Source organism: Acomys minous (assembly GCF_964271855.1).
Source record: "Acomys minous genome assembly, chromosome: 7".
In the NCBI taxonomy this organism is placed as follows: Eukaryota; Metazoa; Chordata; class Mammalia; order Rodentia; family Muridae; genus Acomys; species Acomys minous.
In genome coordinates this window covers 38,650,996-38,676,932 of record NC_140488.1, presented here as the reverse complement: position 1 = coordinate 38,676,932, position 25,937 = coordinate 38,650,996, and the positions used below count along the sequence as shown (strand labels likewise).

The 25,937-nt window shown below is 37.1% G+C and overlaps 1 protein-coding gene across 7 annotated transcripts in view; it reads right to left on the bottom strand.

Moving 5' to 3' along the window:
- Positions 1–12,556: 12,556 nt before the first annotated feature.
- Positions 12,557–25,937, bottom strand: part of LRCH2 (leucine rich repeats and calponin homology domain containing 2) — a 225,273-nt gene continuing 211,892 nt past the window's right edge. For 4 of the 7 annotated variants that reach the window (XM_084788947.1, XM_084788941.1, XM_084788943.1 and 1 more), the window contains 6 exons: positions 22,753–22,803; positions 20,304–20,361; positions 19,481–19,593; positions 19,167–19,304; positions 18,934–19,011; positions 12,557–15,231 (listed from right to left, as the gene is read on the bottom strand). In XM_084788947.1, the coding sequence (XP_084645073.1) occupies positions 15,112–15,231; positions 18,934–19,011; positions 19,167–19,304; positions 19,481–19,593; positions 20,304–20,361; positions 22,753–22,803 (558 nt within the window). In that variant the 3' untranslated portion in view covers positions 12,557–15,111. The remainder of the gene's footprint in view (positions 15,232–18,933; positions 19,012–19,166; positions 19,305–19,480; positions 19,594–20,303; positions 20,362–22,752; positions 22,804–25,937) is intronic. The other 3 variants (XM_084788942.1, XM_084788944.1, XM_084788946.1) reach the window with 1 other exon arrangement.

Below are 25,937 nucleotides of genomic sequence, written 5' to 3'. Positions count from 1 at the left end.
GTGTGTGTGTGTGTGTTGTGTGTGTGTGTGTATACACATATGTACATACACATTTAGGGCTGACCACTTGATACTGAATAATCTATTAAGGGACTCCTCATTAAAGAGGACTGAGTCTTAGCAGTCACTAATTGCTGATAGCTCTTCATGGAGGAGGTCTGGGAGATTTTCCCATCCAGGTTGGCATATCAATTGTTGTTGTCATTATCTTTCAGGTCTTGCTTTATCAATAACATGTTTGAGATATCATGGGTGGAGTCATACATAGAAGAAACCATCATCTCACAGCATGACTTAGTATTCTTTCTCTTGAAATATTTCTGCCCCCAAAGCCTTAGGTATAGGGGTTGTGTTGCAGATGTGGCAGTTGGGGCAGGGCATATCATGGTCAGTTCTCTCCATTATGGCCTGTTGTGTCTCTCTGTGATGGTCTCTGAATGCTGCAAAATGATGTTTCTTGGAGGATGGGTGTGAGGATAACTATTGAAAATACAGCTGCTAATCATCCTGATTTATTAAAGTGGCAGTAGCATGTTCTCATGCCTCTAGGATCCATGGCCTCAATAGCCAAAGGTAATTGACTGGATTTACAGTACCAGAAATGAAGTCCCTTCTGTTGAGTGAGACTTAGGTACAACTAGGTGAGTGGTACTTACCACCAAGGAATAAGTGCTCCTATTGTTCCATTGTGAACACCATACCAAAATGGTCATTGGTATAGTTCATAAGGGCATTTTAATGATAATTGTCATTCAGTTATTAAGCACCTGGAATTTCAAATACATCTTATGAAAAATCCAACAAAAGCAATTATATTTTCTCCAGTTAATATAAAATAATAATGGAGGCTGAGAGGGTAAGTTTATCTTCCTAGGGCACAGTTTCTAAGTAACTAGGCCAGCATTGACAATGAAGCCTGTCTGACATTGAAACTTTCTAATATAGATTGCCTCCTTAAAAACAATTTTTTTTGTTCATAATACCTGTGTTCTACTATCTATCCATAACACCTTCAACCCGAAATTTGTCTTGCCTGTAAGCAGCATAGTGATAAATATCGAACAGAGATTGAGGGAATATCAAATCAGTGACTGGGCCAAATTGATACCTAGTCCATGGGAGAGAAAACCCCCGTCACTATTAATGATACTCTGCTATTCTTGCAGACAAGAGGATGGAAACAGATGCAGCCAAACAATAAGATAAGCTTGGGCAGTTCTGTGAAAAAGTAGGAGGAAGGACAGAGGAAGCTGGAGGGGTCAAGAACACTATAAGAGGACCTACAGAGTAAACTGACCTGGGCCCATGAGGGCTCACAGAGACTGAACCACCAACCAAAGAGCATACATGGGCTGGACCTATGTGACAGATGTGCAGTATGGTCATCATGTGAGTCCCTTAACAATGGGAATAAGGGCTGACTCTGTTGCCTGCCTTTGGATCCTTTTCCCCTACCTGGGCTGCCTTGTCAGGCCTCAATGGGAGAGGAAGCACTTAGTCCTGCTTGGACTTGAGGTGCCAGAATGGGTTAGTATCCCTTGGGGCTTTCCCTTCTCTGAGAAGGTGAGGGGGGAATGAGGGTGAAACTGGGAGGAGAGGAGGGTGTGGCTGAGATCTGGCTGTAAAGTAATTAAATAAATAAATAAATATAAAAATAATTTTAATTATTTGACTACTGGTTAATTTTATTGCTGCGGCTGCTGTTGTGGTACTGATTTATGTTGAACATTGTGCCACATATTTTGGGGGGATATACTACTCTCAGGAATATAGAAGTGTCAATGACCACACCAAATGGACACTATACTCTATTGTGTGATCATTTTATGTGAAGCAGCTGGCAAATTCTCTTTCATATTGGAGTTCAGGTGTGTGTTGAGGTCAATATGTAGTCACACCTTTTCCACTTCGTTTCCAATGTCATTTCAGTTGTCACCATTGCCTCACATTGAGTGGCAAATGAAGCTTCGAAAATCCATGTTTGGGAGTTCTATACGCAAGTCAATAGCCAATGTAGATTCTTCTACCCTAATTTGGTTCAAAGTCATCCAAATGGCTAATGGCAAGGGAGGCTGGAATAGGTAGGTTAGTTGTATGTCAATAAAAAGGGAAGATAACTGGTAGACAATTATCAGTCTGCAGCAGATTTCAGATGCAAGGGCCACAACAAGGTACACATAGGAAAATGGATTATAAGAGGCTGAAGAGGCTTTTCACACACCCACTGCCGAAGGAAACTCTCACAAAACAAATCACATTAGTATATTTGCATGTCTTCGAATTTTTTAGAGACCCATCTATGAGCTTATCCATTTAAACTACTCTTTTACAAATGTATCATAGTGAAGCTCAGATGCTTTCTTCAGTCCTGGCCTGTAAAAGTCTCTTGCTTTCTCCCCCTCTCCCTCCAGAGCCCCTTTTCTCTCTTCCCTTCTCCTCTCCTTTTCAATATTAAGGTAGTGGTGCTAAAATTCCTTCCCAGGGGGGAAATTAAATAACACCCACTCCTTCTAACGTCATAACAACAAACAGGCTTGATTGTCACCAAAATTCTGTCTGGAGAACCAAGGAATTTAGTGGGTTTTCTTGCAGAGCATAGCTGAGAAGTTATATACAGAAGTGTAGACAGTCCTCCCCTAAGGAGCTCCACTGGAAAGCCTTAGCCAGCAGGGAGGAAGATTTCCTTGTTGCAGCAGAGGTGGGGAAGGCCAGCTCTAGTCCTTCCCGCAAGTCCTCTGCGGAGTTGCCAGTTGATAGGGAACGGCTATATATTGGGTGGGAAGGAGCATGGAAGCCTAAACCACAGTCCCCAGTGGGATGGTCTTTTGCAATGAGGACACAGCTGAATGACCCAAGATGACAGTTGCTAAGCTCAGAGGGCATTCACTCACAAGGCCGCACTTGGAAAGCAATTACATAGCAGTGATGTATGAGGGCTTTGTTAGTGTCAAATAAATGAAGTCCACCCCCCCCCCTACACACACACCTAGAATTTGTAGTTTCAGACAACCTCCTCAATCCATAAGAAACTAATGTGGTGTTGCATACAATAGGTGGTAGGGAGCCGCTGGATACTCAGGCGAAGGTTTCCTGAACCTACCCATGCCTAAATTCAGGGGTGCAAAGAGTCAAACAGCACCAACCAAGATAATCTTTTTTGCAAGGGGACACAGCTGAACTCCCCAAGATACTATTTGCTTGGCTTGGAGGGCAGTCACTCACACCAGGTTGCCTTTCAAAAGCCTGTATGTTTTCTCTCTCTGTCTCTGTGTGTGTGTGTGTGTCTCTCTCTCTCTCTTTCTCTCGGTCTGTCTCTCCCTCTCCCTCTCCCTCTCTCCCTCCCTCCCTCCCTCCCTCCATCTCTCTCTCTCTCTCTCTCTCTCTCTCTCTCTCTCTCTCTCTCTCTCTCTCTCTCTGTCTCTCTCTCTCTCCTGTCATATTCTCCAAAGCTAGAGTGCATACTCCATATAGCAACAGGACAAAAGAATCTGCCAAGTGGAGAAGCAGTGATTCTTAGAGAACATGCACAGATGCATGCACGGTATAGGGGACGTTGATTTGCTGAATATTTGGTAAAACTCTTTTTATGGAGAAAGCCTGGTTTTTGTTTTTGTTTTTATTTTTCAGATTTCGTCTCCTGGATATGATAATCATATTTCCCTTAAAAGCATTTGAGCGTATGCTACCAAACAGAGGATCATAGATACGGGAATAATCTCCACAAACAGAAAGAAAAATCTTTTTTTCCTACAAAAGCACAATTCCCCTGCGAGAGGGGATTTTTATTGTTTGTATCAATTAGAAGAGGCTCTGCACCTCTGACACTGGAGTTCTGGCGCACCAGTCTCCACCTTCATTGAAAGCATGTGTGCGAGTATATTTTGGACATTACCCCACCCCCCCGGATATATCCACCACTCTTGACTTGGCTGTCCTGGTAAATACTGGCATCTCCTGATTGTCCTGAGGTAGCTGGCAAAATAATGTTGGAGAGGGAAGCATGCATGACAGTGAGAAGTGTGGAGGTAGGCACACAGATCACCCTTATGAGCTTGGTGAAACCATTAGGCCTTCACTTGTCAGGCCTAAAATGCATTCTAATCTGTGAGAGGCTTTCGGAAGGCTTCAAATGCCATTTGGAGAGGACTTAAAAAATATTTATAAGCTCTCTATTTAGTCTGTGAGAGAAAATATTTAAAAAATAAAAGACTACAAAGAAGAACATCAGTTAAGGGGGGAGGAGAAAGAAAAAAAAACACCAGGCTCAGCATGAAGCTAAGAAAAGACCTTCAGTGGGGTGATGCAGGTTGAAGAACAAAAGGTCAAAGGGTAAGATTTTGAGTAGGATGTGGTTGTCCATGCCTGTCTTCCCAGCTCTCGGAAGACTGCTCAAGCAGGATTGAAGGTTAAAGACTAGCCTGGAGAGTTGGCAAGAATCTGTTGTTGTTTTTTAAGTTATAATTGGTATCTCTTTGAACTTGTTGGACTTTGCATGCAGATCTGCATTTCTAACTTTCTTTCTTTATTTTTTCTTCCTTCTTTCCTTCCTTCTTTCTCTTCCCTTCTCTTCCCTTCCCTCCCTTTTCTTCTTGCTTGCTTGCTTTTTCTTTGGTTTTCAGCTTCCTCACATTGTGCTTGCTACCCATGTTATATATTCTTTGACGCCTGATCCAGATCCAAGAAAGACCCTGCAGATTAAAATGCAAGCTGACTCTAAGAAATCAGCATAACATATCTGAATATAGGTAGAAGATGTATGCAAGTGTGGAAAGAATTGTAAGCAAGGAGTGTGCAGATAGGGCTGCCATGTCTCTTCCTGGTTTTGCACTTATTTTACAACTAAAATAAGGGTTCAAATTCCAAATGACATTAGAGATGCTGGAGAACAGTGGGAAACAAGGAAGTAGTCTAAGGGAGAACACGAAAATGATAGCATCTAGGACCATTGTGCTAGGAACTCTCACCATTCTACAATCCAAACAACAGAACCAGACCATGGAATTTCTAAAAGAAGGAGCTTCCTTTGTATTAGGAGGGGGGTGGAACTTTAAACTCCTGAATATCCTAGAATGCTTGAAGTGTTAAAGTTTCATGAACCTATCATCTATTTAGAAAATTCAAAATGGTCAGCACCTTGTAGTATAAAAATTTCCCCCACTTTCCTAGGAAGAAGTAAGATACATGGCTTTATTTATGTGCCGTGACTTTAAAAGCCGTAATAAAAAGACAAATCTTGTTACTGATGTCTTCTCTAGGCTTGTTAAAATACTGCACATATTGTATTATTCTTGGAAGGCACAGATCATGACCATAATTGAGGAAATGTTCCTCAGAACCCAGAATTTCCTTGGGTGTTGTTTATTAGTATGTGGCCAGCCGTACATGCTGCTCCTTGTCATACTGTTGGCTAGTTTCTCTCTTTGTTCCTTATTATTTTTTTCTTTGCCAGAGGATTTATTTTTAGAATCTATTGAAATGAGCGATTTCAGTGGAATTGGATGTAACAAATAAAAACAGCTTTGACATAGAAACAAAGAAATTCAAGGAAAAAAAAAGAAAGTTCTTGATTTATTGTTATTGGAGCTACTATAAGAAAATGTTTGTCTCTACAGAACAAAGAATGTACTACCTAATTATTCCTTGCAAATCTTTACAATTTTGAAGGTAATCCATGGGGAGACTGTATTCCTATGATTGAGATATTAAGTAGACCAAGTCAGCTCATAATATATATAAAAAAAAACCCACAAGGAGACCAGTGGACCCAACAAATCTGGACGAAGGAGTGGGGTGTTGCAGAGACTGATGCAACAACCAAGGACCATGCGTGGTGAGGACCTAGACCCTCTGCTCAGATGGAGTAGATAGGCAGCACAGTCTCCTTGTGGGTCCCATAATATGGGGAGTAGGGACTACTTCTGACATGGACTCTGGTACCCACTTGTTGATCTCTTCCATCTGGCAGGCTGGCCTTGCCAGCCCACAGAGGAAAGGGATACAGGCAGCCCAGATGAGACTTGATAGGCTGAGGTCAGATGATAGGGGAGGGGAGTGTCCCCTTTCTGAGGACTAGGGGAAGGGGGAGGATGAGGGAAGCGAGGTGGGACTGTGAGATGACAAGGGAGAGGGCCACAATCAAATTAAAATTTAAAAAAAAACAAATTAAATTTTTAAAAAGAAATTTCAGAATATATATACAAGTTGAACTGGAACATATCTTCCTTTTATTTTTCTTTTTGTTTGTTTCTTTCTTTCTTTTTGTGGTTTTTTGTTGTTTTGCTTTGTTTGTTTGTTTTTCCAGACAGGGTCTCTCTGTGTAGCCTTGGCTGTCCTGGACTCACTCTGTAGACCAGGCTGGCCTCAAACTCACAGCGATCTGTCTGCCTCTGCCTCCTTGGGTGCTGGGATTAAAGGCGTGCGCCATTGCATCTGTCTTCTTCCTTCAATTTTAATACAATATTGCTCATACATTTAAAAGACAAACTGACAAAGTATAATCCTGGAAGTAGCTGGTTATTGGTAACTGTTCAGTTACATTATTTTTCTCTCAGCCCCATCTGGAGCTTGTCATATCATTCTACTGTACTATCTTTGGTTCAAGTAAAACTACACAAGAAAATGGTACATGAGGTGTTTCCTTACATTACTAATTGCCATCGCCTTAATAAAATACATTTCCAAAAAATCACAGAATATTTTCCTTGTATTGAAAATTCATTTTTTCACATATAATATATCCTAATTACATTTTCCTCTCCCTCTACTCCTTCCAGTTTCTACCCCACAACCCTTCTAACCTGGATCCACCCAACAAATTTCTGTCTCTTACTAAAAGGCAAACAGGATTTTAAGGGATAATATGAAATAAAATATAAGACAAGAACCAACAACTCAGAATAGGACAATACAAACATACAGAAAGAAAAGTACCAAAGAAACTTATATAGATGTAGAGACCTACTCATTTAAATTCAATGATCCCATAATACCACAAAACTGGAAGCCATAATACACATGCAAGAGGCCTGTATGGCAAAAGACTTGGGGGGGGCAGGGGGTAGAGAATATATATAAAATGTTAAATATATAATTTAAATCTTAAAATTAAAAAAATAACCCTGACACAACATTATGAGAAAAGATACCTCTGATTTAAGTCCCTTTTGTAGTAGCCATCTACTGCTAGGCATGTGGCCAACATTTAAAACCAGCTTGTTTCCCCAGTGAGATTCCCTCAGAGATAGCTTCAGGGTGAGGAATGGGGGCAATAGCCTGGCGTGTTTGGAGATTCCCATGGGACCCCTTTGGCCAACAACTCAATTAGATATAGCCCAATCCTAGTACTGAAAGTTTCATTTGGTGACAAGAGATGTTCAGCTGGGACTCTGTCTCCCTCATTATTTGGCAATTTCATTTAGATTTTCTTCATATATGTATATATTTTAGTAAGATTCTACTGTGTGGGTTTATGTCTGGGAGTTCAACTTAATTCCATTGATCAACCTGTCTGGGTTTGTTGTTGTTGTTGTTGTTGTTCCAATACCATACTGTTTCATTATTATAACTCTACAGTACAATGTGAGTTCAAGGATGGTGATACTTCCAACAGCTCTTTTTAAAAATTTATTTATTAGTTCATTCATATTACATCTCAATGGTTATCCTATCCCTTGTATCCTCCCATTCCTCCCTCCCTTCCACTTTCCTCTTACTCCCCTCCCCTATGACTGTTCCTGAGGGGGACCTCCTCCCCCTGTATATGATCATAGGGTATCAAGTCTCTTCTTGGTAACCTGCTGTCCTTCCTCTGAGTGCCACCAGGTCTCCCCCTCCAGGGGATGTTGTCAAATATGGGGCACCAGAGTACGGTTTGTGTTTTCTTAATGATTCCTTTTCCACTTTTAGATCTTGAACAGTTTTTATTCAGTTTCTTCTACTGCTTGTTGGATTTTCATAGACTTGAGAGATTTATTCACTTCTTATCCAAGGACCTCTATCATATTCATAAAGGCTATTTAAAGATCCTTGTCTTATGTTTCAGCTATGTTGTAATTCTTGGTGCCCACTGTGCTAGGTTTGCTGGGATACAGTGAAGATATATTATCCTGGATGTTACTGATTGTGTTTTTATGTTGGCATCTAGACATCTGTGTTTGGAATTATAGTATTTATATATGGTGGTATTTGTTCTTTTCTGTTGAATGGTTGTTTCTTTTCTTGGTTTATGATGCCCTCTCTGGTTCTTAGGAGGGTATTGTGGCTGTGTGTTGACTAGTAGGGAATTCTGAAATTTTCACAGGTTTGGCCATTAGGTATTCCTGGTAAAATGTCTTTCTAAGTCTTGGGAGCTGACACTTAAAAATGGGAATAAGCTAAGGAGGGCTAAGGAGGTCCACTAGAGGGAGCAAATCAGTGTCTTCCACCAGAATCTGCTTAGTCCCCTGAGAATTGAGGCAGAGAGTGAAGAAAGGCCCCAACAAGTAGTCTGCTATAGAGCTGAGGATAAGAATGGGGAATTGAATTTTGAGGAAAGAAGGAAGAGAGAAATTCTAAAGTTTACCTATGTGCTTTGCTGGCCTATGTGCTTCAGTGGAAGTGCTCGGATGGTGTGTTGCCAGGGGATGCCTGAAGAGCTAGGAGCTGGGATAAGAGGATGATTTGGGAGAAGGTTGGTTGAGGATGATCTGTGTAATCCAGTGGAGATGGGTCTGAGTGAAGGGGGAAGCTACAACAGTTGTCTGCCACAGAGTTGGGGGTGACACTAGGCTATTTGATTTGAAGTAGAGAAAGGAGCTGTGAAGATCGACATTTAGGCTATTTGATTTCCTGGCAGGGGTTACAGAATATTTGTGTGTGTGTGTGTGTGTGTGTGTGTGTGTGTGTGTGTGTGTGTGTGTGTGTTCCAAGTCCAACCTGTGAAGATTGTGATTTCCACATTTGAAAATTGCCCACTGCAATCCTTCACCTCATAACTCATTATCAAAGCTCTTAGTCTCTCAGATTTTGTCTTTTTCATGTTAAATTATTTATGTATTTACTATAATTTATTCAGATTACACCCCAATTGTTATCTCCTCCCTTGTATCTTCTCATTCCCACCCTCCCTCCTTCTTCAGCCCTATTCCAATTTGATCACTTCCCCTAGGTAGGGGGGCCCTGTGGGCAAACAGAGGAAGAGGATGCAGGCTATTCAGATGACTTTTTCCTCTTAAACCTATCTGCCACACTACTGTCCACTCGTCTATATGAAAATATTATCTACCCAGCCCTTCACTTTGAAATCCTCCATTACTATTTATTTCTCACAAAATTATAGCTATTTTGTTAGCATGGCATTTAAAGATTTTCATAGCCTAATCTAGTCTATATTTCAAACCTCAGCTTTAGTCACTTACTTCAATTTCCCTCCTCTAGGATAGTATCAAAGCTTCATTTTTCTTGTTGAAGAACAGTGTTTCAGATCTGATTGCTTTTTGTTTCCTCCTTATGCCTTTTCTCTTCACCTTCACATCAGGCTTAACATGCAACTCATGAATGTCACCTTTGACTCTCAGATTTCCTTTCATTTCCTCCAATCTTCCACCATATACACAGAAATAACCATTCCTTCATGTATGGTTTCATAATTATATTCCTTTTTTCTATGATATTGTTCACGAGGAGTAGGGGAGAGGGGAGAGGGGGAAGAGGCAGTGAGGGTGGGACTGGGAGGAGGCGAGGAAGAGATCAGAATGTATAGTGAATGCATACATACATATATACAATCCTCTAAATTCACATGGAAGCAATCCTGAGCAAAGAGAATGTTGCTGGTGATGCCACCATATTGGATTTCAAGTTATGCTACAAAGCTATACCAATAAAGTATGGTGATGTCACCAGTGATACTCAATTTTTTTTTTTAGTACTTTAAAGTTTTCTTACAGAGGTCTTTCACATGCTTGGGTAAGTTTGTTCCGAGGTGCTTTTTGAGGCTTTTGTGAAGGAGATTGTTTTTATGATTTCTTTTAAAGTTGTTTTTCATTGATATATGAAAAGGCTATTGGTTTTTGTGTGTTAATTTCCTATCCTGGCAATTTGCACAATTTGCCTACAGAAAGAGATAATTTGAAATTTTCTACTCCTGTAGGATCACTTTCATTTTTCTTGTCTTACTGCCCTTGTAATATTTTATTAAATGTAGAAAGTACCATTTGTTGAAGATATTGTCTCTTTGCCAATTATGAACTTGAAAGTAAATGGATAGAGCGATCATTGTGAGGGAGGTAACCCTGACCCAGAAAGGCAAATGTCACATGTTTTCTCTCATTTGTAAATGTTAGCTTTGAATCTTTAGATATCTATTTTATTTGGAATACGCTTAGAGTCAATTAGTAAAGCACCACAAGGGTACTTTAAATGGATAGTAGAACACAATTTAACAAAGTGTTAAATTGGAATAATGGCTCATGAACAGGGTAAACTGGAGCAGAAGATACACAGCAGGGTAGAAGAGGAAGTGGGGAGATCAATAGCACTAAAAATTGTGAAAATACCATATGGAAAGCTATTACTGTAAGATCTTCCTAAAATACATGCATATATATATTTGAAAAAAATAATTTAAATGGGATTATCCTACAAGAGGGTGACAGTGCCCTTACTAGACAACACAGGCCAACAAACCCCACATACACATTTGGGCCTATGGATCACTGCTGTAAAGTATACTTTAATTACTATATAATAAATTATAATGGATTTCTCTACATTTGTTTACATTAGAAATGAATGAGGGATCTGAGTAAGGACTTTTAGTAAATTCTTTATTGAAAATATGTGGTTATTTACATATGTAAAATCCTTTATGTTTCTCAACTACTTTTGTAGACATGTAATTAATGAGTGTCAGTAGAATACAGATCAAATAAAATAATTTTTCCTAATATTAAGTGGCAGAGTAATCAAATTTATATATTTTGAGAAACAAATATTATGAATCAACTTAATGTTATGATAATCACATTTTAATTAATTCATTTTCATTTTAGTAAATTTCGAATGACTTATTTATTAAATTCTTATCCTTATCTACTTTTGTTAGAATTGCCACAACTTATAGGCTGTTCATGTATGGAATTTCATTGTAAACTCTACATTTTCCCAAAATGGCAAGATTTTATTATGCTACAAAAATGTGACTTTGGGTATTACAGTAAACACATACTAGAAGACTAAGTTATCTAAAATCATAAGTATAAGTGTAACTTTGTGTTTAAGATACAGAATTGAAGATATTATACCTGGCTTTTTTCCTTTTCATATTATCAATTACATCAGCTAGCTGGGCATTACACATTCATGCTATGTACAACAATAATCCTATGTACAATGATGCATGTGCCCTTTAGAGTTCTCCATACGTTGATATAGATGCTTGAGAATTTATTCTAGGAGCATTCAATGCAGAACATAAAAACTATAGATTTACTAAGAGAAGACACAAGCCTAGAACTTGCTAAATTTCTGTGATAAACTTGGAACGCCTTTAAACACCTTTTATCAAGTAGCTAGTTACTTAAGTACTCATTGTAGCAAAATTATTTCAACAGCATTTGACAATATATAAAATGTTCTACTTTTAGAATCAATCAAAATTATGAACAAATAATAGTTACTTCAATAAAATATGTGCTTGAGAATTAATTGAGAAATCATCTCACTATGTAGTGAGGGTTGTCCCCACTCACCCTGCCCTGAATGAATTATAACAATGAGCCACAGTGCCCAATTAAATAAGATTATTTGTGGAAATTATAATTGTATATGAAAAATAAATTTGTTATCACACAGGACAAAGGAAACTCAATAACATATGAAGGACTAAAACATACAATAAAATTATCACACATTGCCCTACTTTATATGCAGTTTTAAAGTTTTGTCTTATCCTTGTCATATAAAAATCTTACCTCATACATTGATAGCATTAGTTTGTAAAGATAGCTTAATTTTCAACGAAAGTGCATGGAAAATAACATTGTGTAAAAGGAAATCAGGATCCTTAGAAAAATCTACTTCAGCTTTTGTTGAGGTTCTTGCTGTTGTCCTTTAGTTTTTCGGACAGCACCTCATTGTTTGTCAGGCTAGCCTTAAACTGCTGGGTTCAAGAAATGCTCTCACTTCCAACTCTTGGAGGCGAGATTCTAGCTGTGCTGCTGTCCCAAATAAGACCGTTATTATAAATATCTTATCAAAGGTTTTCTCCTTTCTTAGTTCATGTGTTTATTGGGGGAAGCACTAGGGTGCCAACATGGACTTGTGGAGCTTAAGTGCATTGGTAAGCACAAATCAAAGGACAAGTTACAGGAATAGGTTCTCTTCTGCCACCATGTGGCTCTTGGCAATCAAACTCGCTTGTCTTGGCTTCACAGCCTGCACCTTTCCTCACTGAGCAACAGCAAAGTGTAACTATTCTCCCTCAGTGGGAACCACAGACACAAACTCTCATGGGGTGATAGTGACAGTGAGACCGTTGATAGAAAGAAAGAAAATGAGATCCAGATTCAGATTTTTTTCATTCAATTTTATCCACAGTTTGCATCGGTAATATACATTTAGTGTTCCATTTCTTTTTAAATGCATCAGAAAATCAATTATGATAAATCTGTGACTAATACAAACATTTCTGAATTCTTCAAAAAATTCAGTTAGAAAAGTCATTAAACTAGCATTCTATAAAGATAATTATTAAGCAAATGGTTATGCATTTTTACTCATTTTAATTCAAACATATCCAACATCACTTCTTTCTTGTGCCATATGGTCATAAAATTTAACAAAAGTAACTATCTAATGATATTTTGGGACCAGTAAAATATTCTTTGATTATTCAATGCTTCAGAAATCACAAAACCATTCAAATAATGATAATCCTTCTTAATTCAATAACTGATGGAGTAAATATATAATAAGTCATAGAAAACATTTAGAATAAAATTTACACTTAAAAACTACTAACAGAAATATGTCAGGGTCTTGGTATAAGGTTTTCATTGTGGACTATGCTGAAAAACTGCATTAGAAGTGATGTTGGTATTGCCTTTTGGCACAATAATAATTGAACTTCTGTGTTACACACCTCAAGGGGACCCATCTTGAAAAGAATTTTTATTTGCTGTAAAGAATGAGCACTGACTTCTGGTGTGTTTTCTCTTTAAGGTAATAGTTAACTGACAATTGAAATGTATGTAGTAAAAGAAATGTCTAAAATAGCAAAACTATTTCAACAATAACAAAATACAAAAATGCTTGGAAAATAACAAGATTAATTAATAAAAGTAATTCTATAGCACAATAATCATGAGAGAACTATCAATGATTGTTTTGGTTGTTAAATGTTTTCAAATTTGTAATGCTGTCTGCTGTCTAGATTAAAACTTTGTCAACTAAATTGACAACTAAATTACTTTTATTATCCAAATTTTCACTAAGGAGATTCATTATGTCAGTGGAGATACTTTCAGGTCCAACTATTTAATCATAACTAATTAGATCAAATATTTAATAATAAATTATTAATAATTTAATTCTTAAAAGGTACAGTAATAAAAAGCTTTTACTCTTTAATAGGTCAAATTTGACTCCTGGGGAATGTAGAAACTCATCTGTATTCTGAAGCCAAGATTCAAATTCATGACGACAGAGAAAAAAAAAGTACTCATTCCTAAAACCAATCCTTACCATAGTATTTGGCACGTGACATTTTACATTTTATAAATGCCCTTTGAAATATCCAGGCCAACGTTTTGAATAAGTTGCATCCATATTAAGAGGTAACAAGTGCAAATAACCACCCAGTTAAGAAAGGATACTTGCTTGGCTACTACAAAAGTGAATATGAAGGCTCGTCTATAAGAAACTGAGTTACTCATCACAGTAATGTTTTGGAAAAATTCCTGAACTACTATCGCTGTAAGTTTATCCATCTCCAAATCAAGCAAGGACTTTATTGAATGTACTGTCTTATCTACCAGATTGGTTACTTCAACATCAACTTACTTGAGGATCATAAGGTCTATATGATCCAAAAATGGCCAGATTTGGAATCAAAACCTATTTCTTAATGGCCACTCTGAAAATGTACTTAATGTTCCAGTAAGTTGAGACACAAATCCAAGCACTAGCAGTTGCTTCCAAATGTCCTTGACAGTTAGTTCTTTCCTAGCTCTCCAAAGCCTTACTTCTTTGTGTAACGTTTTCAACACAACAATAAAATACTCTTCAAATAAAACAATTTAAAAGATGATTATGGTTTTGCAAAATTAAATATCATAAATTAAGCATATTAACATTTTTGACAACGTGAACTAACCAATTCAAGGAAAACTGCAATGTGATTAACTAAGAAACCACCAATGTGAGGCACATTTAAATCCTCACTTATTACTGACCGTACAAAACCTACCAAAATATTTAAAAAATTCCATTGATTCTATTAATACATAAAAAGAAATTGCAAAAATGCTTAAGACTATTTTAAGATTCATCAATTACACAGGCACTTCACATGTAAACAACCTACAGTATAACTGAAAATATTTTGGCACCAACTGATAATGCTAAAAGAATTAAATAATGCCAAGTTTTTGTAATTTACTACTCATTTTTCCTAGGAAACAAAGACAAAATATTGAAGAGATTGCGTATAAACTAGAAGTATATGAAATAACTCAAATATATAACTGTTTTCCTAAAATATGATTACTTTTACCCAGATGTTCACTAGTATACAGCAATGTAAAAAATATTCAACTTAATAAATGTGACTGCTAAATTGAAAGCACATTTTCAATTTTGTATCAATTTGCATTGTGAAAATTAGTCACAGTTATTGAACAACATAAAACAAGGAGAATTTTAAATTATCAAAACTCTGATTAAACTAATCCAATTTTCCTCCAAATATTGCTTGGACAACTCTGAGTTTATGTCTGATATCTTAAGGTAATTTTTAAAAAAAGAAACCTAAGGCAAACTGTTTTTACTGGACATTCTTCTTCATAATTTTAAGATATCTGAAATCATTTCAAATACATGAAATTATACACGTATAATTGTTTTAATGTCACATCAAGCCATAGAAAGTTGAGATGCCTTGGTGGTAGGTAATTCAAGGAGTGCCTGAACTGTGACACCAACTTTCACAAGACCTCGTTCTTCCAAAATATGGTGAGGCAAGCAGAGTCTCTCCTGGGAAAAGAGAAAAAATATATTGGAATGTTCACTATTTCAGCAGTTGAGTAAAATTTTGAGTCAGAACAGATTTTTTCCTCTCTTATTTCCTCCACATACATGCCAATTTAATTCTCCTAATTCTCAAAGCATGACATCAGAAACAGATTTTTAAATTAATTTTAATGACTTTTTGAGATTATAATTGCACAGTTTCCCCTTTCTCTTTCCTCCTTTCAAACCCTTCTCTTCAACACAAAACAAAGGGTCAGATTATTTAAAATGGTGTATTGAATTGGGTATTTTTTGTACATAGATATTCTGTCTGCATGTACACATGCATAGCAGAAGAGAGCATTGAGTCCCATGGAAGTACACTTATAGACAGTTTCAAGCTGCCAGGCGGGTGTTAGAAATTGAACTGGACCCCTGGAAAAGTAGCCCATGTTTTTCTTAACTGCTGAGACATATCTCCAGGCCCAAGACTCAGAGCTTTGAAATATGCTTTCTATTCAAACACAAGTAAATAATACATTAACTCTACATTTTTCTTTTTAAATGTTACAATATAAAATATGGTTAGATTCATAACTTATAGTAACAAAGTGTTTATAGAGACTGACATGGTTGCTAATGTCATCATTTTATACTTTTTAAAAATGTATTTATTTATTCATCCATTCATTCATTCACTTTACATCCTGGTTATAGCTCCATCCTTCCTCACCTTCCAGTCTCCCCTCCCTCCCTCTCCCGTTCCCATCCCCTATTCCTTAGAAAAAGGAAGCCTCCTTCCCATCCACACCAGCTCATTAAGTCAGATCGGGACTGACCATGCCCTCTTCCCCTGTGGCCTGGCAAGGCAGTCCTGCCAGGGAAAAGTGATTAAAAGCTGTCAACACAGCCCATGTCAGAGACAGGCCCCGCTCCCCTTACTAGGGGACCACATGAAGTCTGAGCTGCCATGGGCTACATCTGTGTAGGGAGATGAGGTCCAATCCATGCATGGTCCTCTGTTGGTGCTTCAGTTTCAGCAGGCTCCTCTGGGCCCTGGTTAGTTGGCATTATTTTATTCTTAAACATCTCTATTTACTCTGAAATGGTTGTTAAGGAATGTGTCACCATTACTCAGTCTCTATTTAACTTATAGCTGCTTTTTAGCACATTAAAGGTGCTCTGGTCAAAATCAGCAGCATCTTCTTAACTATCAAATGGGACACAACCATATTTGACTACTCTGTTGCATCAATCTTTCATCGATTCTTTACTTGAAACCTTATCCCTGTTTGCTTTCTATGGCTCAAATCTGTTTAGTTGTTCAACTTGCCTACAGCAATTGGGATTGAATTACAGTAGTCTTTACCAACCCTCTTCTCGTGTCCTAGATATTTCCAAGAGTTCTATATTAATTTTTCTCTTTTTCACTAAACCGGACAGATGCCAGTGGCCCATGGCCAAATATAAGTTCTTTGGATACATCAAAATTAACATGTCCATGACAGAGTTGCTTTCAGACATAAACTTGTTACTTTGGATATTTTATCTAAGTTGTTTTTCAAACTACATTAATAAAATAGAAAATTTAAGTTTTCTCCTTCTTGGATTTTGTAAACAAATTAGTATTCACCAAATACTACTGAAGATATCTAAAGCATCCTCAAAAATGACTTTTACATCTCAATTTCAGTGCTATATTTGGTGCTCCTTTAGTATTTTACTCAAATATGCAAATAGTCGATTAAGTTGGTATTATAAAAAGAAGTTAGTTTCAGAGCAAAAACAACAAATCCTTCCTTAAAAACTAGAAAAAGAACAAAGTATAAGGAAGGCCAAACAAGAAGGAAATTCCCAAGAACTTAGACAAGAGGGGGAGAGTGGGTTGGGGAGCTATACTAAGTGAAAGCTGGGGATGGGAGGACCCACCAAGGTCTCTCATTCAATTTACAAGAAATTCTAGGAAATATGAACTAGTTCATAATGACAAAAGCAGACCCGACATTCTCTCAGGAAGGATGCATTCCAGAAGGATATGAGGAAGCATTGGAATGTAGCTTGTGCTGCTGATTTCATGGTGTATGGTTAAATCAGTACTTTCTAGGGCTGAAGATGTAGGTCCATGGGAAAGTGTTTGGCCACCAGAAATGGAACACTTGATTAGAATTTCAGATTTTTTTAAATGTAAAAAAAAATCAAATTTAATGTTTTTATTTTAAATATTGATATCACAACAATAAAGTTGTTAAAAATCAGAAAATGTCTGGGAGCAAAAAAATAGATAATTATGCAATTACTTCCAAGTTCTGGATGACAATACATGGAAACTAAGTATAAAACTCCTGAACTCCTAAAACAAAAATGGTCTTTTAAAAAAGAAACATAATATCATATAATAAACAGCTAAGGGAAATTTTTAAAAATAAGCCTTTTAAGAAATAAAATTTTAAGGCACTGTATATAAATTATAGACAGTAAGAAAAAGAAAGCATAACAAAGTACACATGGATTCATTGATTCTTTTTTAAAAATTGTATCTCTTCATATGAGGGAAAGTGAGATGACTATCAGTTAATGACGTCACTGTTTAAAGGAGAGTTGGACACCAAGTGGTTGAGATCTAAGAATGTCATTTTTCCTCAGTAGTCAAGGCAACTTTAGACTTATAAAGTCTTCAAACTTGGCAACATTGTATTTATGGTTTTTCCAGGCAGGTGTGTGTGTGTGTGTGTAGCCTTGGTTGTCCGGGACTTGCTTTGCAGACCAGACTGGCCTTGAACTCACAGAGATCCGCCTGCCTCTGCCTCTCTGAGTGCTGGGATTAAAGGCATGTACCACAATGCCTGACTACAACATTTTGTTTATACATTTTATTCTATTGACAGAACTGATTTGATTTTGTAATACTGTAATTATTATGTAAAAACAAGCCAGTTCATACTAATTTCAAAGTCTGTCCATTACATATAGAGTAATATATATCATTTATAGTACTAAGAATTTATTATATTGTTTACTTATTTTTAAATTTTATATGCATTGATGTTTTGCCTGCATGTTTATCTCTATGAGGGTGTCTGATCCCCTGGAACTGGAGTTACAGACTGGTGAGTTGCTGTGGAACCTGGGAATTGAACCTGGGTCCTCTGGAATAGCAACCAGTGCTCTTAACCGCTGAGCCACCACTCCGGCTATGGACCAAGATTTTTAATTAGACAGTTTCGTTGTTTCTAATATAGTTACACAAATGTAAATCTTCAATTCAGAATCTATTCATGAAGTTACAAAGAGGAGCTGGAGTTTAGTTCAATGGTAGAATGTGTGCCTAGCATGTACGAGACCTTGGGTTCAATCTCCAACATGACAATAAACAACAACAACAAGAAATCTAAATGCCCTCCAGCAGAACCACCACAAATTAACACCAGCAGTGGTGTCGCAACCAAGCTTCACTTCTTACAAGTACATTCTGCTTACTCAGTGACGTCTATAGTCAGCAAACATTTCCCATCCAGGTGGATGCTTTATAAAGTCTTTCTTTAAAAGTTGACAAAGCACTGATTGGAAAAGTAAGTGCTGACACTGCAGATAATGTGCATGGTAGAGGGACAAGGAGAAGGCTCAAAGGAGTGTTCACAAAATGGTGTTCATCCCTTACTATGAAGATGACTACACTTTTCCATGTAACAGTTTGATAATTAAATGACAATTTTGTCAGACAATTACCTGCGAAACACCCAACTTTTTGCAAGCATCAAGAAAATTTTCTACATTTCTTCGACATTTTGCCATGCTCAGCTTGGGCTGTGAGGTAAGAGAAGAAAGACACACATTTCACGTACTTTTATAACAGAACTTGGTTGATATTGAAAACTGTATTTGTTAAGTGCATTATTTACTGGCAGTTTTTAAAACTTGCATCTTCCTTTGGAACCTACTGATCTGTCAACACTACTTACCACTGCTGGTGATGGTACATGAATACTAGCTACAGAGCGTGGCCGTATGTGATTGGCCAAATGGCAAAGAACGACCCCATCCATCAGTGCAGCTCCTATGTCATCAGGCAAAATGACTTTTAATCTGGATTCAAGATTCTATAAAGAAATGAGGATAAATTGCTGATATCTTAGCGAAACGTATGATATAAATTCATATTACAAACTATGTGATCAAGAATTTGAAAGAACTTAAATAGAAATCAGTACAGTTTACACATTTGGCAAGTAAAACTTTTTCTGTAAAGGAGATGTGCAAAGTCACTGCGACTTACATTGCGAAGCTGCCTTATTTGTTCCCGTTCTTCCCGTAGATGCTCCATCTTTCTTCTCATTGTAAATCCTGGATCTGCTGCCCCGTATTCCTGACGAGACGCACGACTAAAGGCTGTGTAAAAACAGAATATCCCTAACTTTTTATAAAGTTAATACAAAGCACAACCAACCATCCATGGAGAAAGAGGCATGGTCAAAGGAATCAGCACAGAATGACAAAAGATGCTATTAAAAATGCACTCAAATCTTTTTTAATTATGTATAAATGATCTTTAGCTACATAGCTGAAAAGTAATAGGCAAGGCAAGTCCAATGATTTCTACCACTTACATATGTTCGTCTTTGACCCTATCTTATTAGAAACTTATGACCCAGGTGAAAAGTGACAACTACACACGTGACAGCCTTCCAGCTTTGAAGAAAAACAGACAATTATTCTGGCAGGTCAGTGTGGTTATATGAGAATGAAACCAGAATGCAAAAGGTCCCCGGTTTAAACCACAGTGTGGTGGAGTGCTCTAACTTTAGACAGCATTTCGTCTGTTGGCAGAGGCTCATTCTAAAAGCCTTCGAAGCAGGGTGGAAATAAGACTGCAGGGTACCTAAGGCAGAAAGCCTGCATTACAGGAACTCGAGAGTAATGGGAAGGAAAGAAAGAGTGATGGGAATTGTAAAGACAAATAAAATCAAGAGAAAACTTTTCGAAGAGGAAAGAGAATTATTGAGTACATAAAATTATGGGGTTCTGCCCCCATTTAAGCTGGGAAACTCTAGGTTCAACATAGACAACAAGTTTATTTAAAGACCATACTATATATTTACCTGATCTAGGCTTCAACCCAAAGGGACCATGTGAAAAGCCATCAGTCCTGTCATATTCCTAAAGACAAAACAATAGGAAAATCCTTGTTACTTCATCATGAAGGTACTTATTCATACTTGGTCCAATTTTGAGATTTATTTCCAATGTTTACATGAATAAAGTCAACGCAGATTTCAATTCAAGTTGATATGATTTACTTTTTAAAAGTCAATAAACATTTCTAGTTTACTTGGATATGCAATTTTAAATCTTTCTTTAAAAAGCTCTCTCTCTCTCTCTCTCTCTCTCTCTCTCTCTCTCTCTCTCTCTGTGTGTGTGTGTGTGTGTGTGTGTGTGTGTGTGTGTGTGTGTGTGTGTGTGTGTGTGACACAGGTGGAAGTCAGAGAACAACTTGTGGGAGTCCCTTCTCTCTGTCATCCATGTGGGTCCTTGTAACCAAACTCAGTTGCTCTGGCTTGGTAGAAAAAAACCCACCCAGTGAAGTATCTCACCAGGCCAGCATATTTTATTATAGTATGAAAAAACTGAAAAGGAAGCTCACTACCATGAGATAGATTTTTGTGAAAGAAGAATCACACTAAAGTCTCTAAAATGGTGACTCACACTTCAATTAAAAGATTTACCAACATGGACCCTGTATCAACTACTGACTTAACACCTAGCAGTGGAAAACTTGAGGCCAATCCACATGTCTATATTAACAGGGGTTTCAGAATAATAGATGATAGCAAATCATTATCTCCTCCGTCTGAACACACATTATTTTGAAGTGCTTCTGCAAGCCATGGTGCGCTATGGGAAATTACATATAAATGAACCTGCAATTGGAGTGAAAAGCTTGTGGTGTAGTTTCTGACACCTTTAATTTTAATGTGATTAAGTCCATGCAGTTCAAATGAAATTGTCGTAAAAATTCAACGAGGAAACTGAACGCGCTTTATCAGTCTTATAATTTATAAAATCAATAACCATAATGTAATCTTGGCAGCATGTTATTGTTCTGGGAAGCAGGTAGGGCCAAAACTTTAGTTACTTCTCTGTCATTTACTGAGTAAGCTCCTTGAGGAAGCTACTGGTCTTTTCTGCTACACAATGATAAAGACCCAAGAATGGAACTATATTTATGTTCCAGTGAAATACAGGGACTTTGTGAATGTGGTACACAAACAGCTTTTACCATTTTCTTTTCACATGGAATGGAAGCCATTAGAACTCTGCAGGCTGTCTGACTCTTCTCTAGATATGCTAAGGAGCTCAGTGTCACTGTCAGTGCAACTGTGAAACACATGCCCAGCATCCTCCCCTTGTACAGCCTTATGTGCTGTCTCCATTAAATTGTTACAAACTTCTGAACAAAAATTCCATTAATCCAAACACAAGCAAAAATTACAAAAGCAATATACTTATCTGAAGAAAAATTGACATTAATACACTTCCTCATAGACGCAGACCATAAAACCCTAAAGCAACTACGCAAACTAAGTGTGAGTTTTGTCTGTCCTTACATTTCTTATAACTTACAAAGAAAGGATTTATAAAAGCATGCAACTATGACTAATTTTAGTATATCCTAATTTACATTGTTCTCTAATGCCACATGTAGCATTTTATTTTCCATATAATTTAGAAATATGTGATGAAACTCAGGCTCATGGGAACAAAAAAGTTTTATAATACAAAACACACAAACTAATCCAGAAAGAATCCCAGCCTTCTAAAAATGTAAATCCACTTACATATATTGAGATGAAACCTACATAACCAAAATTATACAATGTGTTCAGATCAATCAAGCATTTTAAGACCTAAATTCACCAAATGAACAATCATTTTCTTAATAAGAAAAATAGTATATAAAATACTAAACTAAATGAGTTACAATTTAAATTAAATTTATTGTCACAAAGCAATAGACTAAACTAAAACAACTAGACATTTAAAGCACCAGAGTATATGAACAAAATTTTATGAATTATGATTTTCATATGCTAGCTCTATTCTTTAGATTTAAGATGTCAGCAAATGTGTGACCTCCTGTCGATAGGAACAACCCACTGCAGGATTGTTTCTCGTGGAAAAAGGACATTTCTCTTGCATTGCTTTCAGACCAAATTGGCTACAAGGAAAACCAAAGGCCATTGCACAATGCTTAAGGACAATTTTCAACTTAAAAATCCAAATCCATTGTTAAAATCCACCACTTACATTCTGTGATATAGAAGTATGTTCTACAGAAAACCACAAGGTAGTGAAATTTACCAGGAATATTTATACAAAAATGGTATTCGTAATTTTTATAGACAACACTTGTACAAAATAATCAACCACAGATTTATTTTAAAGGACTGAATAAATAACTTTGTAAAAAAGATGTCTTTTGAGAAAGGAGGTAAGAAAGAACTCTTTGTAAAACACAGAAAAGATACAAAGCATTAAAACAACTTGTACCTCAGATGATACCGGAGACTGTGGTGATATATGAGCATTATCACTCTCTTGCTAAAATATAAAAATAAAAACATGAAAGATGAAATTAAAATACACAGTGATGATTGGAACATACAAGAGGACAATGGAAATTGTTTCAATAAAATGTCAAAGGAGGAATTGGCACTGTACTATAAGTGTTGTTGGTTCCTCTGGAAATTTGTTAGACGTAGATGATGCCTGGCCCCAACTAATAGTGAATCAGATTCTATATAAGATCCCCTCATATAATGATTTGTAAGTATTTTGAAGGCTCAGAAATATAGGAGGTAAGATGCTATTACCATATGAGACACATCACACATCAATGAAGGCTGGCAAAAGGTCATCATAATTAATTAAAAAACTATCTCAAAGATTATGTGTATCAGTAAAATTAGAAAAGTATTTACATAGAATTTAATTGAGTAAAACCAATAAATGATTTGTGGTTTATTCATGAATCTTCTAATGCCAAACTAATACAAAAATCCCTTGACATTCAACCTGGAAAGTGCATACTACATAAAACAAATATTCATTTGACAAATGGTTATTGGCCACCTATTATGAGAGATACTGTTCTAGATACCATGAATAAGGAAATCTGGTAAACTATTATCCTTAAAGAATGTCTCAATCTAGAGGGATGGCAGACTCTTGTGGACAGTTAATATAGCATTCCAATCTATGTATGGGATAGCTGGGGTCACAAAGAAACCATGGAGCAAAGAAAGGGACTGTGAAAAGATGTAACTCTTGAGAAGTAAAAAGTCAGTAAAAAGCCGGGTAAAGTGAAAAGATAAGAACAAAGACACAGAAGCAATTTTAAAAAGATGACTATAAAGCAACTCTGTATTGCAGAGGGCAAAAAGAAGGAAAGGTGAGCAAGTTGTGACGTTATACTGATATGGCTACCAGGGGCTCGATCAAAAAGGACCAGGAATTTACTTCTTAAGGCATGGGGTAAAACTGAAGGCTTCTAAGCAAAGGAACAGCCTTCTTATATTTGTATTCTGAAAGCATTGGGAAGAGCAGACTACAGGGAGAAGAGGTGTGAGCGAAGATCTTTCAGTTGGTAAGGTGATTGTACATAAGCATGGGGACCTGAGTTGAGATACTCAGTACCCACGTACAATGGCATGTTTCTGATCCTGGCAATAATAAGGCAGAGTGAAGTGGAACCTTTGATCTCAAAGATCATCAAGGCTAGCTGAATTGGCAAGCTTCAGATTCAGCAAAATTATCTATCTCACAAAATGAGGTTGAAAAAGACTAAGGAAGACGCTGGAAGTTGACAAGGGGTGCACGCACATGCATACATGTGTGGCATACACATAGATACACAGATAGATAGATAGATAGATAGATAGATAGATAGATAGATAGATAGATAGATGATAAGGAGCTAATATAAAGACAGAAAGGCAAGGAAGCTACTATAGCAATCCAAGCAAGAAAGACTGAAGATCTATGCCAAAAAAAGCAAGGATGGAAAAGAAGCTGGAGTGGGTAGATAAAATATTTCAGTGCCCCCAAATAAGGAAGTAACTGAAGTAGTGGGCTTTAGTAATGAATTAAATATTGAAACAGGTGGAAGGAAAGTGACTGTGAGGAGGCAGGGAGTAAACCTCTAGCTTGAATTCAGAGAATACTTTCTGCAGAAAGCTAAGTATTAAACATTTTAGATTTTGTGGATCTCATGGTGATGGTGGTAATTGCATAACTTTGCCATTAGAATGCAAACATTTCTATAGGTAAATGACTGTATTTTCTGTATTAAAACCTCACCTAAGAAGCATAGCAAGTGGGCCAGTTTGACTGTAGGCCACTTTGCCAACTTCAGGTCTGTCTAGAAAGGAAATGGTAATTTTGTAAAGCAGTTATCAACTTTGCCTGCACAGTAAATTCAAAAGGAAAACTCTTAGACATGTCATATCACAACACACACACACACACACACACACACACACACACACACACACACACACACACCAATTAAATCTGAATGTCTGAGAGTAAGATCCAGACATAAGTGTTTAAGAAAAACTCATCCGGGGTTTTCAATATACAACCTACATTAAAAACCACTGCATCAATTAAAACAAACATGGAAAATTATGAATGTATTGACTCCTTAGGTGAATAACTTAGATTCCAAGCAACTAAATAGGAGGACACATCCCTACAAAGGCCTAAGGCTCAGTGGTAAAGTATGGACTACAGTCATACTAGGAGACAGCATCAGCTACACTGGTATTAATCATCAAAAGGCTAAACACTGATATCAGCACTTTATAGCCCATAGAGTGGGTTATGACCTAGGGAAGAATAAGATTTAAGGGCCAAACAGATATTGCAAAGTGCAGTGGCAAGCTACTGGCATGTATATAGGAATTGACTGGGGTCATGAACAGCTAAATATTAGGAAATACACCGACACAAAACCTGCCTTTAGATTTACCACAGAGAGCAACAGTGAAATAGTGGGAACTTTGGAAACAATTGCTTTTTTTTCTGGCTTCCATAAATACTAATTGATAAGACATAGAAAGAAAACAGTGTTTCAGTTAGGCAAAGGTAATTCATATAGATTATTTTGCCCAATGTAATTTTACTTCCAAAAAAAGAGATTTATTTTCAGATGCCCTGCCAAGTACTAAATATCAAATTAACTACCAATTTCCCCCAAACAAATATACACAGATATGGGGACTTTAGTAATAAAATGTTGTCTCAGCAGTGGTGATCTGGTGTGTTGATTAACCTGGGTCAGCAGAAACATTTACAATACTGTGAAATGGATAACTACAATCTTAAAATTTAAAACACTGAACAGAATCTGTGAAGAAAGTTCTTTCAAAATCTTGGACACACCCAATGTCTCAACAGGTGAAGTGTTTTCCTCCAAAAGCTGACGACCTGGCTGCAAGTGTGACATCAGTAACACAAGCTGAAAGGAGAGAACAAGCTTCCTAAAAACTGGCCTGTGACCTCCACACGCATGCTCGGGAACGAACACACCCACACTAGTGCACACACATCATGCCCACACTGGTAATACACTTATCTCAACTGGCTGCCACGATGTTTGGCAAAAAAAAAAAAAAAAAGTGGGAAATGATAACAAATATAAACAGATGGGTTACAGATTCTAAGACAAACCA